The sequence below is a fragment of the Trichosurus vulpecula genome, chromosome 5 (assembly GCF_011100635.1).
Source record: "Trichosurus vulpecula isolate mTriVul1 chromosome 5, mTriVul1.pri, whole genome shotgun sequence".
Classification (NCBI taxonomy): domain Eukaryota; kingdom Metazoa; phylum Chordata; class Mammalia; order Diprotodontia; family Phalangeridae; genus Trichosurus; species Trichosurus vulpecula.
In genome coordinates this window covers 50,757,562-50,773,389 of record NC_050577.1, presented here as the reverse complement: position 1 = coordinate 50,773,389, position 15,828 = coordinate 50,757,562, and the positions used below count along the sequence as shown (strand labels likewise).

At 36.8% G+C, this 15,828-nt stretch overlaps 1 protein-coding gene across 1 annotated transcript in view; it reads left to right on the top strand.

Moving 5' to 3' along the window:
• CFAP69 (cilia and flagella associated protein 69) overlaps nucleotides 1–15,828 on the top strand; it is a 71,830-nt gene that overhangs the window by 29,529 nt on the left and 26,473 nt on the right. Inside the window, exons 9-16 of the mRNA XM_036760353.1 lie at nucleotides 1,715–1,838; nucleotides 4,041–4,089; nucleotides 4,215–4,336; nucleotides 6,356–6,572; nucleotides 9,664–9,828; nucleotides 12,411–12,523; nucleotides 13,270–13,388; nucleotides 14,820–14,901. Of these exons, the coding sequence (XP_036616248.1) occupies nucleotides 1,715–1,838; nucleotides 4,041–4,089; nucleotides 4,215–4,336; nucleotides 6,356–6,572; nucleotides 9,664–9,828; nucleotides 12,411–12,523; nucleotides 13,270–13,388; nucleotides 14,820–14,901 (991 nt within the window). The remainder of the gene's footprint in view (nucleotides 1–1,714; nucleotides 1,839–4,040; nucleotides 4,090–4,214; nucleotides 4,337–6,355; nucleotides 6,573–9,663; nucleotides 9,829–12,410; nucleotides 12,524–13,269; nucleotides 13,389–14,819; nucleotides 14,902–15,828) is intronic.

The following is a 15,828-nucleotide window of genomic DNA, read 5'->3' as shown; positions in this document are numbered from 1 at the left end:
TGCCAATAGGGTGTAGAAGAAACTAAGTTTGGAATAAACATCTAAGTCATACTGAGCCATTTGGAAAAAGGGACGTGTAGGATGAGGGGTTTGGCTGAAAGTAGACTTAAGTGGTTAACATGTGAATTAAAATGGATTAGGGAACCTCAGTTTCCTCATCTGTAAGATGATACTTTCCAGTTTTAAATACATCATCCTACAGACATATATAGGAATAGGAGCAGTAGCATAGTTTAATGGTTCTATGTAATAGGGGCAACAGCTACTTAAGGAAAATATATATTGACGTAGAAATTGACATCGTTCAAAATATAAGTGAGAGAATCATAGAATGATCCCAAAATTGTTTGATTTCCTGTCTTACTTTGCAGTGTGGGAGGCAGAGTCATTGTCTTGGCAGAATAATAGCAGCTTCTCCCAATGGCCATAACAGGCCTTCAACCCATCTGCCACTGACAGGCTCATCATTCCATGAGATTTATATTTGCTGTCAACAGGTGGCAGTCGAAGCACAGGTAGTGAGTGCTAAGACTCACAAAGAGTCTCTCCTGGCCCGACCAGAGGAGCTCGGTCTATCAGTCACCTATCAGTCTCTCCATCCACCTTGAATTTAAATAGTTACTCTGATAAAATACTACTTAAAGACACGATTGGCCTTGATAACCTGATAGATAAATTATTTGCTATTTAATTTCATTGTCCTTCTGGCCTAATTAGAATTCCTACTAGAATATTCAGACTTTGGGGAATAATCCCACAGCCCTGGCAGAATCATGAGGATCCCTCCCAGGCTGCTTTAGCCCTTTGACCTTATCAAAACCAGGCATTTCAGTCCTTGTTTCCCAGCTGGAACTTTGAAGAGCAAGACCTGCGGAGTCCATCTGCTCCAAGATCTAACTTCACTAGCCCACGCCTGCATCCTCAGCTCCTAGCTCTGACTTCCTAAGATAGTAGATATGGAGCTGGAGGGGACCTAACATCACATCCAGTTTAGAGAGTCACTGGTGCACAAAGGGTTAAACACTGCCTAAGAGTCCCTCAGAGGCAGGATTTGCACCCGGATCTTCCTGATAAGGCCAGCTTCCATCCTTTATGTCATGCTGTGTTCAACATTGGGATTAGACTTTGGAGTTGGAAAACATACTATTGAAAAGTGTTATTAAAGTGATATTTTAAAATTTATGTTTTATTTTCCCCAGTTATATGTAAATATAATATTTAGCATTCATTTAATCATATTTTATTTTTCCTAATTACAGGTAAAAATAATTTTAATATTCTTTTTTGTTTGTTTTAATTACAAATTCTATACCTCCCTTCCTCCCCACCCCTCCCCCTTCCCTGAGATGGGATATGGGTTATTTGTGTTCAATCATGTAAAACATATTAACACATTAGTTATGTTATGAAAGAAGACCAGACCCAAAGGGAAAAATACACACAAAAAAATACATAATGTGAAAAATAGTATGCTTTGATCTGCATTTAGACTCAGTTCTTTCTCTGGGGGTGGATAGCATTTTTCACCATGAGTCCTTCAGAATTGTCTTGGATCTTTGTGTTGCTGAGAATAGCTAAGTCACTCATAGTTGGTCATCATACAGTATTGCTGTTACTATGTACAGTATTCTGGTTCTGCTCACTTCACTTTGAATCGGCTCGTATAAGTAAAAGTGATGCTTTTGTAGAATGTAAAAATACATTTTCCCCCCAGGGCTTTGAAGGAAGTATTTAAGAATCTGTTTACTAAAGGTTATCGCCATTATGATCGTCAACTTAGGAATGACATCTTAGTAATCACCACAATTATAGCACAAAACCCTGGAGCGCCAATGATTGTAAGTATTAATGAGTCTGCTGCCCTTTGTTTTGCTTCCATAGAGCATGCAGTAGATTTGTCAGGATGCCACTTCTTTGTGTTCCACATGACGTTTTTGCATTCTTCCATAGATTGTACGATGAAATAGTCTGTGGGATTCACCACAGGTGGCACAATGTTCAGCAGTTATGTACTAGAACTGGGATTCTGGCAGCTTGCCAGCCTCCCTTTGCCCTGTTGTTTCCTCCTCTTCTGAATGTCTTCCCACTGTTAAGTTCTGTTGATCCTTCAGATTGTCCTTTCTTCCAGAGTGCTTGTGATAGCATGTGATCTCCTCCTTAAGAAATACACATAGCACTTAAGTTTCTACCTCTCTTTGTCAGCCAACTCATGCTACAATGTTATATAGCTATTTGTTTGATTATGATATCTCCCTTTTAGACTGTAAGCTCCTTGAGGGCAGGGACCATCCCTTACTCATCTTTATATTACTTGCCTCCCTGGGTGCAGTTTCTTATATGTGCAGCTGTTCAGTATGTAGTTGTTGAATTAAATTTAACCCATGAATTTAATAATTCCTTCAAAAGAGAGTATAATAGCTTGTGTTTTCATAGTGCTTTTAAGGTTTGCAAAGTACTTGAATATATTCTTATCTGATTTGAAACTTATAACAACCCTCTGGGGAGGTTGGTTCTATTTTTACCCCCACTGAGGAAACTGAGACTAATAGAACCTAAATGAGTCACATGACCAGTAAGTATCTGGGGCAGCATTTGAATTCAAGTCTTTCTGACTACCAAGTCTAGCATTCTGTCTATCCACTGTGCTACCTAACTGCCTCAGGCTTTCTCTGCTGAAGAAGCAAAAGGTGAGATGGGTAATCCACCTTACTTTAACAGGCTGGTGCATAGCAGCTAGGTGGCCGGTGGATCAAGCACTGTGCTTAGAATCAGGAAGAGACTCGTTTTTGCGAGTTCAAATTCAGCTACGAGACCCTGAACAAGTCACTTAACCCTGATTGCCTCAGTTTTATCATCTATAACATTTTTATGCGCGGCCCACCTGTGTTTACTACGGGTGTGGAAATTGACATAAATGGTTAAACTAAAGCATCTGTGTTGATTTCTGTGCTTGTGATGGACACAGGCAGGCCACATGGGGGCGCACGGCCCGTGTTTTGGACAGCCTTGATCTATAAAATGAGCTGGAGAAAAAAATGGCAAACTATTCCAGTGTTTTTGCCAAGAATACCTCAAAATGGGGCCATGAAGGGTTGGACACAACTGAAATGACTCAAAAACAACAACAGTATTCTATGTAAACTTTTTATGTGACTCTGGAAGCTCGAGGCCAACTTAGGAAGCGCCAGCCCCCAATACTGAGGTCAGGGGATATTCATTTTTATCTTTGTATCCCTAGTGCCTAGCAGAGTGTCTATCCACATACCCAGTAGGTGTTTCATAAATGCTTGTTGACTGGTTGCTCCTTTTAACCAGGGCGTCAGTGGTTTTCCATAGGCAAGAGAAGGTAATACTTAGAACTACAGCTTCCTAATGTGGTTAATACTCCATAGACTTAATAGAGGCTCGCTCCAGGATGATTCTGGCTTTGTCATGCTTCCACAGCCCTCATTTAAATTAGAGTTGAGAGAACTCACAAAGTACCACTAGAAAAAACTAGGCAAGTTTATGTTATCCTAGGACTACAGTACTATTTCATGTCTTCTTCCATTAGTCAAGTATTTGCACATTAAGGAGACTATTCCTGGGGCTTTCTTATTTAAGAATTTGGAGTGGAAAAAGCACCAGTAATGGAAATAATTCTTTCAGTTGGTAAAAAAAAAAAATAACTAGCAAGAATAGAACCAGCTGGAAGCCAAACTGCTTTTCTTCCTTCTTGCTCCCCCTTGGTGATACAGATGTGGATAAAGCAAAAGATAAGTCAGTACCTCTCCAGGTTGAACACATTTTGGATGGTCAGTAAATTTTGAAAAGTAGCTTATAAAATATTCATATCCTAAAATAGTAGGAAGTGAAATTTTGAAAATGACCAAAAATCATAGCTTCAGAAAACTCACAAGTGTTTTTGACCACTTGCTTTTCATGGTACATTTAAAAAAGTATACAAGAGGCTTTGATACATCCCTACCCAGGGTGTTACATCCCAGGTATTTTTGTCCAAATTATGATTTAATATTCTATATATCTTATTGATTTGTTAGGAAAGTGGATTTACCCGAGATTTAATATTATTTGCAACATTTAACGAAGGTAAGACCTTGAATTATTTTCTAGTATTTATTGTAATGTCAGTGCTTTGGATCTGTGCTTAATTCTACTGATCATGATTATTTTGATAGGATTTAGTTGTAATGTTGTTATAATTTTGTTTTCAGTTAAAAGTCAGGATCCTTTGGTAAAAGGACTTAAACTTTCTAATAGCTATGAAGATTTCGAGCTGAAGAAATTGCTGTTTAATATCATTGTCGTTTTGTGTAGAGATTTGCCAACTGTACAGGTGAGGAGTGAGCAAGTAAATAAGTAAAATATGCATGAAAATTGTTAAACTTTCTTTGACATCTAGAGCTAAATACAGACTTTGTCCCATTCTCAATTTTCTGTCTTTGTATCCTTGAGTAGTACTAGGTGCTTAACAAATGCTTCTTGATGGGTTGGCTTTTACCATAGCAAGTAGAAAAATTAACTGATGTAAATTTCTGCTTTTTAAAATTTTCTCAGTCTAACTGCTAATAAGAAATGTTAGGTAGCATAAACCAAGGAAAAGGAAAAACTAAGACCTTGATCGGTTCATAAATAGTTCCAAGTGCTCCATTTAGGAGCAGTTAATTCAGCTTACTCATCCCCTGACAGTGGTGTTTTGTAGGAAGGTGTGGTTTTATGACATGACCACTGTCCTGAAAGCCATTATGAATTGGCCACCTCATGAGCCAACAAATTTATTTTTACGACTTCTTTATTCTTTTTATTTGTCCTAAAGGCCCTTCTTTCAAGTTTTATGAGATACTTCCTAGTTCTAATACTCAGGCACTCTAAGACTGTGTTTACCCTATCCACATTTTTAATGACTCTGGAAACTTCCATCAGGCTGCCTCTTGACCTTCATGTTTCCACACTGAAGAATGCATCTCAGCTGTTTCCTGTGAACTACCCATGGTATTTCAAGTGAAAATGCTTCATATTTTTCTACAAACCTTGGACCATGTTTTCTATTTTGTTTCACATATTATTCTTAACAGCAGACGAATAATCTTTGGCAGCTTTTCCCCTGCATATTTTCAAACTTTATTTGAAAGTGGTGGGATAAAAAAATTTCAAAACCTGACTATAAATTTTCATTATAGTACCTAACTCATGTAAACTGTGAATCATATATACTCCACATGGAAGACAGCCCCCAGTAGCCAGCATACCCTTTATACACACATACAGAGTCAATAACAGTGAAATACAACATGTTAAAACAAATTTTTGCTATCCCTTATATGCTAAACGTCTTCACTGTATATGAGATATAACAAATGAGCAACCACAATTTTCTAGGACAGTCCCAATTTCAAAGGGGGAAAAAAGTGCACTTTAAAGAAGACTTTGCAAAATGAATATTTTTTTAATCAGACCATTTGTCCCAATTTTGATTAAGAAAATATGATTTCTATATGAAAATTTGTGTAACTTATGTATACGTGTAGTCATATTTAGAATAATGATGTTTTTAACAGATGCATCAGAATTTATATATTCAAATGAGCATCTCTTTCAAAACAGTCACTGTAGGAGGCAATATGCCAGCAACTCCAACAGTCGCTTGAAATGTTTTTAGAGTTCCTATCTGTGATTACCTTCAGAGCCTGCATCGTATTATTTTCAATATCTGAGAAATGGTCAATGTTTGTGCCCTGAAGGCAGCTTTGAATTTCTGAAGTAGCCAAAAGAGATTCAGAGCAAAGTCTGTTATATTCATTATCAAACTTTGGGGTCAAAAAGTAAGTGTGACCATAAAGTAATGAGACTGGATTTCTTGGCACAGAAACTTCTCTGAAGACAAGAGGCACTGAAATAAGGATAGCCATCCTGGTCTATTTATCTCAAGTATCACATTACTTTACCGTAACACTTCATAGAGCGCTGTGATTTTCCTATTTGTTCAGAGCACATAGCACCAGAAAAGTTTTCATTTTTAACATGTTGGGTATTCATTTTGATAAATTTTGATTTGATTCTCCGACATTTCTTCTTCCTATTGATTTATTATTAAAGGATAGGCAAAATGTATGTAGACATCATAGATTGTGCCAAAATCTCTTTGAGATTTGTTCACTGCATACTGTTTTCATTTCAGGATAAACTGGATGGTTTGTAGTCAATTTGGTTTGTGTATCTGTACCTGGAGGCTTTTGAAAGCAGTCTGTTCAAAAAAACACAGAATAAAGACTAATGAGAAGAGAAAAAAAAAAGGTTAACCTTTCTACAAAGGTAATGCCTTCACACTTACATGTACCTTGCTTTTTTATTGTAGATATTAATTGAAGGTAAAACAGTGGAAGCTTTGTTTACCTATGTTAAAAAAACTGAAAGACACAAAGTGATTGAGTGGTCTGCAGCTCAGCATGAAGAATTACAGCTCCACGCCATTGCAACCTTAGCATCAGTGGCCCCTTTGTTGATAGATGATTACCTGGCTTGCAATGGGAATGCTCGGATTCTGATGTTTTTAGAATGGTGTGTAAATGAAGGTGAGTGGACTTGGAAAAGCCTACTGTGGTTTGATGTTCTAATAGAGTAGGACTGAACTTTCTCATTTGCAAAATGGAAAATGGAAGAAGACTGATGAAACGAATGCATTGTTGACCATAGATCCTATAATCTTAGTCCAGGTCTCTAGCACAAGCTTCCCACCTTAAAGATGAGGAGCCTGAGACCCAGAGAGAGATGAAAATCAGTTACTCTGTGTCACACAGCAGTTGGTGCCCCAGCTAGAACTAGAATCCAGGGCTCTTAACTGTCAGGTCAGTGCTTTTCCCACACAACCACACTATCTCTTTAATGGGCAAACAACAAATTTATTTTCCTCTGGTTTTATCTTTTTAAAAATCTTTTTAAATGATTCAGAACTCAAGGATTGGACCAGAGATTGACAAATATCTGGGCCATAACTGCAGGTGATACAAATGAATTAAAGCTCAGTCATTTTAAAATATTAAATGTATCATCTAATTTAATTATCTTATCATACTGTATCCAGAAACAATACTAGATACTGGCTGTTGTTCTAAATTACAGCCTGGTGAACTGAAGACGTTTACATGTATTCTCTTCTTTTTTTTTTTTTACTTTTTTCTTTGTTTTTGAGGGGGGAAGGCAGGGCAATTGGGGTTAAGTGACTTGCCCAAGGTCACATAGCTAGTAAGTGTGTCAAGTGTTTGAGGCCAGATTTGAACTCAGGTCCTCCTGACTCCAGGGCTGGTGCTCTACTCACTGCGCCACATAGCTACCCCTGTATGTATTCTTAACATGTATTCTTATTCTTGTTACTAACCTTTTTCTTCAGGCTAATGTGTTTTTACAAATGAGATTATTGTTGACTCGAATTTTGGCAGGCAAGATGTTTGCATTGTCTTTTTATGGGAAATTTTATTGTTCTTATGTGTTAGAAGAATAAGTGCATAAATGATGTACTTTAGGCATGTTCTGAACAAGGGAAACTTAATGGAGATAAAAATTTCCAGATAAGCTGTAAAACTTGATATCGTGAAAGAGAAAAGGCATGACATAGAAGAAAAGAATAACTATAGAGCAGGTTCGATGTCCTGATCAGGGATGAAACTAGTAACTAATAAGAAAAAATAACTTGGAACAGAGATGGGAACATTATGTAGATGTTGAAATACTAAAGCATAAAATAAGGAAAATAAAGTAAACTTGATATTTTAACCTGAAGAGGCCTTTGACTTCTGTTTCTGGGGAAAAAAAAACCCGGAATAAAATATAATTTTTAAACATTATTTTTATTTAGTTAAATATTTCCCAATTACATATAAAAAATTTTGACAACCTTTTTTTTAAATTTTGACTTCCAGTTTTTCTCCTTTCCTTCTTGTCCCTCCTCACCTTGAAAAGGCAAGCAATTTGATATCGGTTATACATGTAAAGTCATTTAAAACGTATTTCCACATTGACTATGCTGCAAAAGAGAGCACAAACAAATAAAATAATGAAAATAAAGAAAAAAGTATGCTTCAATCTGCATTCATAGTTTATTAGTTCTGTCTCTGTAGGTGGGTAGCATTTTTCATCATGAGTCCTTCAGAATTGTCTTGGATCATTGTTTTGATCACAGTAGCTACGTCTTTCACATTTGATCATCCTTACAGTATTAATTGCTACTATTTACAATGTTCTCCTGGTTCTACACACTTAACTTTGCATGACTTCATATAAGTCTTCCCAGGTTCTTCTAAAACCATCCTGCTCATCATTTCTTATAGCACAATAATATTCCATCACAGTCGTCTACTCCCAACTTGTTCAGCCATTCCCTATCTAATAAGCATCTTCTCAATTTCTAGTTCTTTGCCACCACTAACAGAGCTACTATAAATATTTTTGTATAAGTAGGTCCTTTTCCCTTTTCTTTGCTCTCTTTGGGATATAGACCTAGTAGTGGTATTGCTGGGTCAAAGAGTATTCACAATTTTATAGCCCTTTGGGTATAGTTCCAAATTGTTCTCCAGAATGGTTGGACTAGTTCACAGTTCCACCAGCAGTGCATTACTGTCCCAATTTTTCCACATTCCCTCCAGCATTTGTCATTTTCCTTTTCTGCCTTGTTAGCCAGGTATGAAGTAGTATTACAAAGTTGTTTTAATTTGTATTTCTCTAATCAGCAGTGATTTAGAACATTTTTTCATGTGACTATTGGATGTCTCTTGATTTCTCCTCCTAAAAACTAACTATTCATATCCTTTGACTATCAACTGAGGAATGGCTCTTATTTTTATAAATTTGGCTCATTTCCCTATATTTGAGAAATGAGGCTTTTATCAGAGAAACTTGCTGTAAATTTTTCCCCACCTTTCTGTTTTCCTTCTAATTTTGGTTACATTACTTTTGTTTGTTTAAAAGCTTTTTAATTTAATGTAATCAAAACTATCTGTTTTACTTCCCACAATATCTTCTATCTCATCTGTAGTCATACTCATCAATATCAGGAATGGCATAAAACAGGGAGAGAAATGTAAACCTACCAATGATGTTTGCCACTGTTGTGAGAGATATCCCATGCCTAGAGAACTGAATGCCTTTTTATCCACCAGGGAGATAAGCTGCAAGTAGAAGGAATGTGGGATCTAGAATCAAAGGACCTGGGTTCGAAACCTAGCTCTTCTACTTATTACCTTTCTTGGGCAAATCACTCAATCCCTCTGGACCTCAGTTTCCTTTTCTGTACAATGGGGGAAGGGGGGCAGGGCAGTAATGATCTAGTTCCTTCTACAGCTAAATCTATGATCCTGTGGTTAAGGCATTAGCTTCTGCTTGGGTGCCTCACAGCAATGAAATGGCAGGTCACAAGCGTTGAAATTGAAAATAGTCAAATCACAGCCTGTTTCCATTTATAGGCTGGTGGTTACTATGCTGCTAGGCTGCCTAATGAAATCTCATTAAAATTCCATGGACTTCAATTTGTAAATCGCTGGCATTATAAAATTCTCTATCCTTAAAGTATTGATTTTTAGCTTTAAACACACAGCTTCTTCCCAACGACAGCTTTTCAGAGAATGCCTGGTATATAGAAAAATAAAATTTTTGTTTTTTGTGTCTTCTTAGAGACCTTCTTTAGTCAAGGTAACAGTTTCCATGGCACAGGTGGCCGTGGAAACAAATTTGCACAGATGCGCTACACTGTGAGGCTTTTGAGAGCTATGGCATCCATTGGTAACGATACTGTAAACCAGGATCTCTGTGGTCATGGCGCGATTAAGCAACTGATAGGTAAAGTATAACATGATGTGCTATTAGTGAAAATTATTTTTTAAAATGTAGGACCATACTTAATACTACATACTTTTTTCACACACGCATATATCCATTGGGTATTTTTGCTTTAATAGCTAGAAAACTTATACAATTTTTGCAGTATTTGGTGTCTCTTTAAGAATAATAGGTAACTATTGACTATGCTAAGTTATAGAAGCTGATAACTATCAGTCTTTAAATTATTTCAAGTCATAATGTGTTTCTATACCTATATATATATGTATGTATAAATTTAGATCCCTTTATCTCATTTGTTTGTTGATATTTTTAGTGTCTACTATAGTTATGTACCATTTTTCTAACAATATAACCGTCACCACCAACTATGCTATTTAGATTTTTTTTTTTTACTAATTGAGAAAATGTATGTTTTCTTGAGCCATAGGGCCTCCCAGATAAACTGTTAGCATTAGGTGGATCCAGAACAGGTTTAACTATACCCAAGAATGACAATGGACTAATGTCAGTATGAGTCAAAGTCTCTTTTAGAGTGTCCCTGGATTAAACCTATTATTTCTTCTGCTTTGGACACCATGTTCTATTAATGTAACTTAAGATCACCTCTGTAACTAAGATTATATCATTTGCTTCCAAATCACCCTCAGCCTTGGGGAAATCTAGACAAAGGCTCTATATCCCCCACCCAGGCCTGAGTAGAACACAATGGGCCTTAGATTAAATTCCTTGTAGGGTTGAGTGGGGTAGCAATACCTAGATTGAGGGGAATGCTAATCCTGTCTGCTATCATCAGTCTTGTCCTTCAGAGTCTGAGCTTTGAAATGAGGGCTTTAGAAAAAAAGGGAAGGATACTGAATCTCCCCAAATCTTTGGTTATTAGTAATCGTTTCTCTCACATTGCCTCACACTTCAGGTGGAGGGAAAAAACTAACTTAATAAATGTTAACCTCAATGTGAGTCAGTCCTATGATGTGGCAGCCCCCAAAATGCTCATTTTTAAACATAGAGTTCAAAATGTGGGAGATCGAAGTCCCATCCTACCTTGACCACGTCAGATTATATTTAAAGTTCTGAGGAGCACATTTTAGGAAGGATATTGTTGACAAGCTAGAACAAGGGTTTTTAACCTGGAGCTCATGAATTATTTTTTAAAATATTTTGCTAACTTTCTTAATATGATTGGTTTCATTTGTGTTCCTATAATTTATTTTATGCATTTAAAGACGTTCTGAAAAGAGGTCCACGGGCTTCACTAGCCTGCCAAAAGGGTCCATGACAAACACAAAAAGATTGAAGAATCCCTTAGAGCAAATAAAGAGAACAACATGTATTGACTGATGAGGCTGAGCCCATGCTACATGAGGATCAGTTTAATCAATAATTCAGTGAGCAACTGTTTATTAAATAACTACAGGAAATGTTTAGCCTGGAAAAGAGAAGGCTTGGGAAGCATATGTATTCCCATGTTTGAGAGATGATCCTGGAGACATAGAGTCACAATTGTTTTGCTCATTCCAGAGAGGGCAAAAGCTGCTGATATGGATTTGATAGAAGGAAGAATTTCCCCACAATTAGGACTATCCAGAAGTGGAATGGGATGACTTAGGAGGGGAATGTCTTCCTCATTATGTGATTTAGTTTCAGGATTTAAAGGAACAGAAAGCCTCATGCTCAAACTACAGTGTTTATTGAATGACATATAAAACTATATGGATGTACTTGTATAAGATGGTTGCAAGGAGATGTGTTCTCTTCCACCTCACTGCTACCCACTGGATACCTGACTTTCTCTAACCCAGAGAAATTAAACTATATAGTTTAATATGGTTGTATGTATATACAACTGCTCCCAGGACGTCAGATCTATCTAGATAGTAGCCTGACCATGAAATGATGGGTAGATGTTGGGGACTGTGCAGTTTTGTCCTGAGATAAACAAGGGAGCTGGATCTTTTGGTCTAAGGGAAGCAAGTTCCAGGTACTTTTGAATAAAATAATAAGATCAGATAAATCGAAGTACATGGGATTGTTAGAACTCCTTTGGAGTAAGGGGTCCTACTCTTGCTTGTTTTTCAGCCACACTGGTTGTCTTGCCTCATCTGGCTGAGGAGGCCTGAGCTAAATGGGCTACATCAGGAAAGTTTCACATAGATCCTGAATCACTACTTATCTGGAAGGTTCTAGATAGCATTCCTGCCCATGAACAAGTTGTACTAGCTGAAGTCTCTTTCATTTGTATAATTCCATGAATAGACTACTTGGACCCCAGCAGGGTAAGGGAATAGTCAGACATAAGAGTTGGAGAGTTGAGCTGAAGTCATTTGATGGAGAACTTTTGACTGGAAGAGACAAAAAGAAACTATGCACTGAAGTACTCTTGTTCATAGCTCTCAAAGTCAGCAGCTCTGTTCCGAAGGATTTAGAGGGGATTGTTTGTTCATTTGTCTTTTACTTGGAATGGCATCATATAAAAGAGCTCCAGTCTCAGGAAGTGTGTTGATCAAGTAATGATCTTGTGAATTCTGTGTTAATTCAAGTAACATCTAAAAGTTTCAACCTTTTAAATTTTATCCTGCCAGGAATCCTAAAAATTGCAGTAACCAAGCTTAAGGAAGAGGCCATTGTTTTGGAAATTAAGTCAGATATATTACTTATCTTGTCTGCTATTTGTGAAAACCATAGTCAAAGGAAGGTATGTATTCCCCTGAATTACTAAATTATATGTTATATGACTACGTAACTCAATTATCTAAAATAATGGAGGACAGTATTAGTACAGGTCATTCAGGAGTTCGCTCTCTCACAGAGAAGTATGAATTCCAAAGCCTGGTGCATCAAAAGGGCAGAGAACTCTGACAGAAAGTCCTTTTCTCAGATTAAGAAAAAAAAAACCACAGTCTTGATCAATTAGCCACAGTAGTAGAGACAGTGGAAGCAAGAATTAGTAGAATGTGACAGGTTGCAAAGTGAATGGTGTAGGGAGAGCCAGCCCTGTGGCAAGCAGATAATCGATGCTACAGAAAATCCCTATATCAATGATCAAAGATTGTTTCTGTCATCATATTTGTATTTAATAGTTATTAAAAAACTGAAACAAAACTCCCAAGGTTGTAGAATTTTGATCTTAGAAGTCAGTTGTACTCAGCAAAGGAATAGTCATACGGCCTTTTGTCTCTAATGGGGAGAAAGGAGGGAAAGAAATAAGGACAAACAGCAATTAAATGTTTTATTCCAGAAATATTGTCATTTGTTTAATCCCATCTCTTGAAGCTATTCATTTGGAAGAAATAGGTACAATATCTATGATTGAATAGGTACAAATAAAAAAATTAACATTAAAAATGGGTTATTTTCTCAACAGTCTTTTGTTGAGGGTAGAAAAACAGGATGAGAAAAAATAATGAAGAAAAATGATTTTAATAAACCTTTCATAAATAGGAAACGTTTGGAACTGAAGGAGTGGATATAATTCTTCATCTAATGAAAGTAGACCCTAAAAAGTTTCACAGTGGATTAGGTCATAACCGACTCCTTTTTAGTACATTGGACTGCTTGTGGTAAGTATTCTGCAGTAACTATGACTTCGTCCCATAGAATAATGGAGGTGGAAATGATCCCTAGTCAGGTCTTCAGCATTTAAACCATGCCAGAAAGATGACACTACTACTTCTTTTTTTAAATCCCAAAGAGCTAAGACCTTCTTCCTTGTGCCTATGGTAAAGCAGTTTAGTCTCCCTTGATCTTAATTTCAGAAAATTCTTTCCATATCTATCCTAACTCCCCTTTATATCGTTTATATCGTTTCTCCCAAGAGAAACAAAGCTATTTACCATTACTCATATTCCATGTACTCGATGTGTGTTAAGTCCATTATCAATCTTCTCTTCAGTAGACTAAAGAAATTCCTATAACCTCTCCTCATAAGTGCTGTTTCTCAAACATTTTAATGATATTTGTTCTTAAACAACCTCACCATTACTTCTCTAAACAATAATTTTTCTAGATGGAGAAAATGACCTAACACTTATTAAAGACAACGTTTCTTTTTTGATTCTTTCTTCAGTGTAGTAAATTCACATGAGCTACGTGGCAATGAACTACACATGGCAAGCTAATTCTCACTGCACCCTTTCAAATACATTGTATACAGTGGTTTGTAGGACTGCTGAACTCATTTACAAATATGCATGGGCAAGGGACAGGTCTGCCAGCAATCCCTTAATTGTAGAGAAGAGAGAACACTTGAGTTCCTTGAGAGGAGATTTTTGTTCCTCTCAATTTTGTCATAACCCACTGCCTTTCATAGTGCTCTGCACAGAATTGGACTTCATAAGTGTTTGTTATATTGTGTTGGTGAAATGAATCTCTATATAGGATTTCCAAATAGATTTAGAGGAGGGTACAAACCATATCTTTGTGGCTTACACAATCTTTTCATCTTGTTCCACATGAAGGGCATTATGTCTTATGTCCTGTTAATACAGAATGCATTGATTGTACGATATTCTCTTGGGGGTAAAGGTTAACTTGACTGACAAAGGTAGGGTACCCTTTCCTGTCAATTCATTGACTTCCTAGTAGCATATAAAAGTCCTGGACACTATTAGACTAAGCCAACAGATTTCACTCTAAAATGTGTCTCTTTTAAAAACTTTTGAAACAAGAACAAGCATTTTTTTTAAACTAATAGGTACATAATTATGGTCTCCTTCCAACAAGTTGTGACAGTGAACCTGGGTTTACCACTTACATGCCTAAATTCATTGTGATTAACATATCTTGAGAAAGTAAACATTGATTTTTTAAAAGATAAATATACTTACCATTTTTTAATAAATTAAAAACACACTTTGCATTGCCTACATCCAAATTTTATTTTCATATCTTGAAAACATCGATTCTTTGACTTGAGGGAATGGCTTAGATTTCTTTTGGAATGCCTGTCAAATGAAGAAAACATGCCCTAAATTGTGTTCGTGTCTATTTAGGTGCTGTATTTTGGGATGTTATGCCTTAGAAGACTACTTTCTTGAGAAAGAAGGCATTTTTCTACTTTTGGATCTGCTAGCTGTAAGTATCACAACAATAATAATTAACAACTACCATTTATATAGTAATTATTATGTGTCGGGCACGGGGCTAAGATCCTCACAACAGCCCTGGGAGGGAGGTGCTATCCTTATCCCCATTCTTCAGATGAGGGCTTCATGGTCAAGATGAGGTGGGAATCGAAAATCAGCTTCCAACCATTGCTGCCACCTTTGGCATTCCATGGAACCCCAATTCCTTGCTGGTATACCTATAGCCGGTTAGATTAGTGACTCATTTAAACATAGACTTGAGGGGATATAATGTTAATTCGGAATTCATTTAAAAATTGGCCATTTCCATTTTTCTTCTCTTGAGAAACTAGTGTTCAGGATGTTGTTATTAATCAAATGCATAGAATGCCAATATTTTTATTATTTGGCTTAAAGGAATATCTGAGACAAGTTTCTTGAACAATATTTTTTGAATGGAAAAAACAGCTCCTTGAGACTTTCTCACTCTGAATTGCGTCCCTAGAGTGGCCACATTTGCCAGAGCTTTGCCATATTTGACTTTGCTATCAGAGTGTAGAAACGTGAATTTATCCAGGGAAAGGAAAATAAGCTTTCTTTTTAAACTGTATGCGGGAAAGTGAGGCAAGGCAGTTACATAGGAGTGAGAAGAAAATCTTGAGAAAGTATAGTGTTTAAAATGGGGTTAGTGAGTATGGAATACTGACCAGAAAACCTGGAGCAAGAAGATGTCTCTATTAGGCCACAGAAATGGGGGAAAGAAAGGAAACCAACTGTTAGCACCTGCTGGGGTGATCACAGGACTCAGCTCTGTCAGTCTGCCCGGTAATCCTGGGTACAGATTGATTCGAACCAAAAGTACAAGAGAATCAATTTTAAACTAGACTGGTAATTTATTAAGTTGTAGTAATTATATGAATATATGTTTGTTTATATA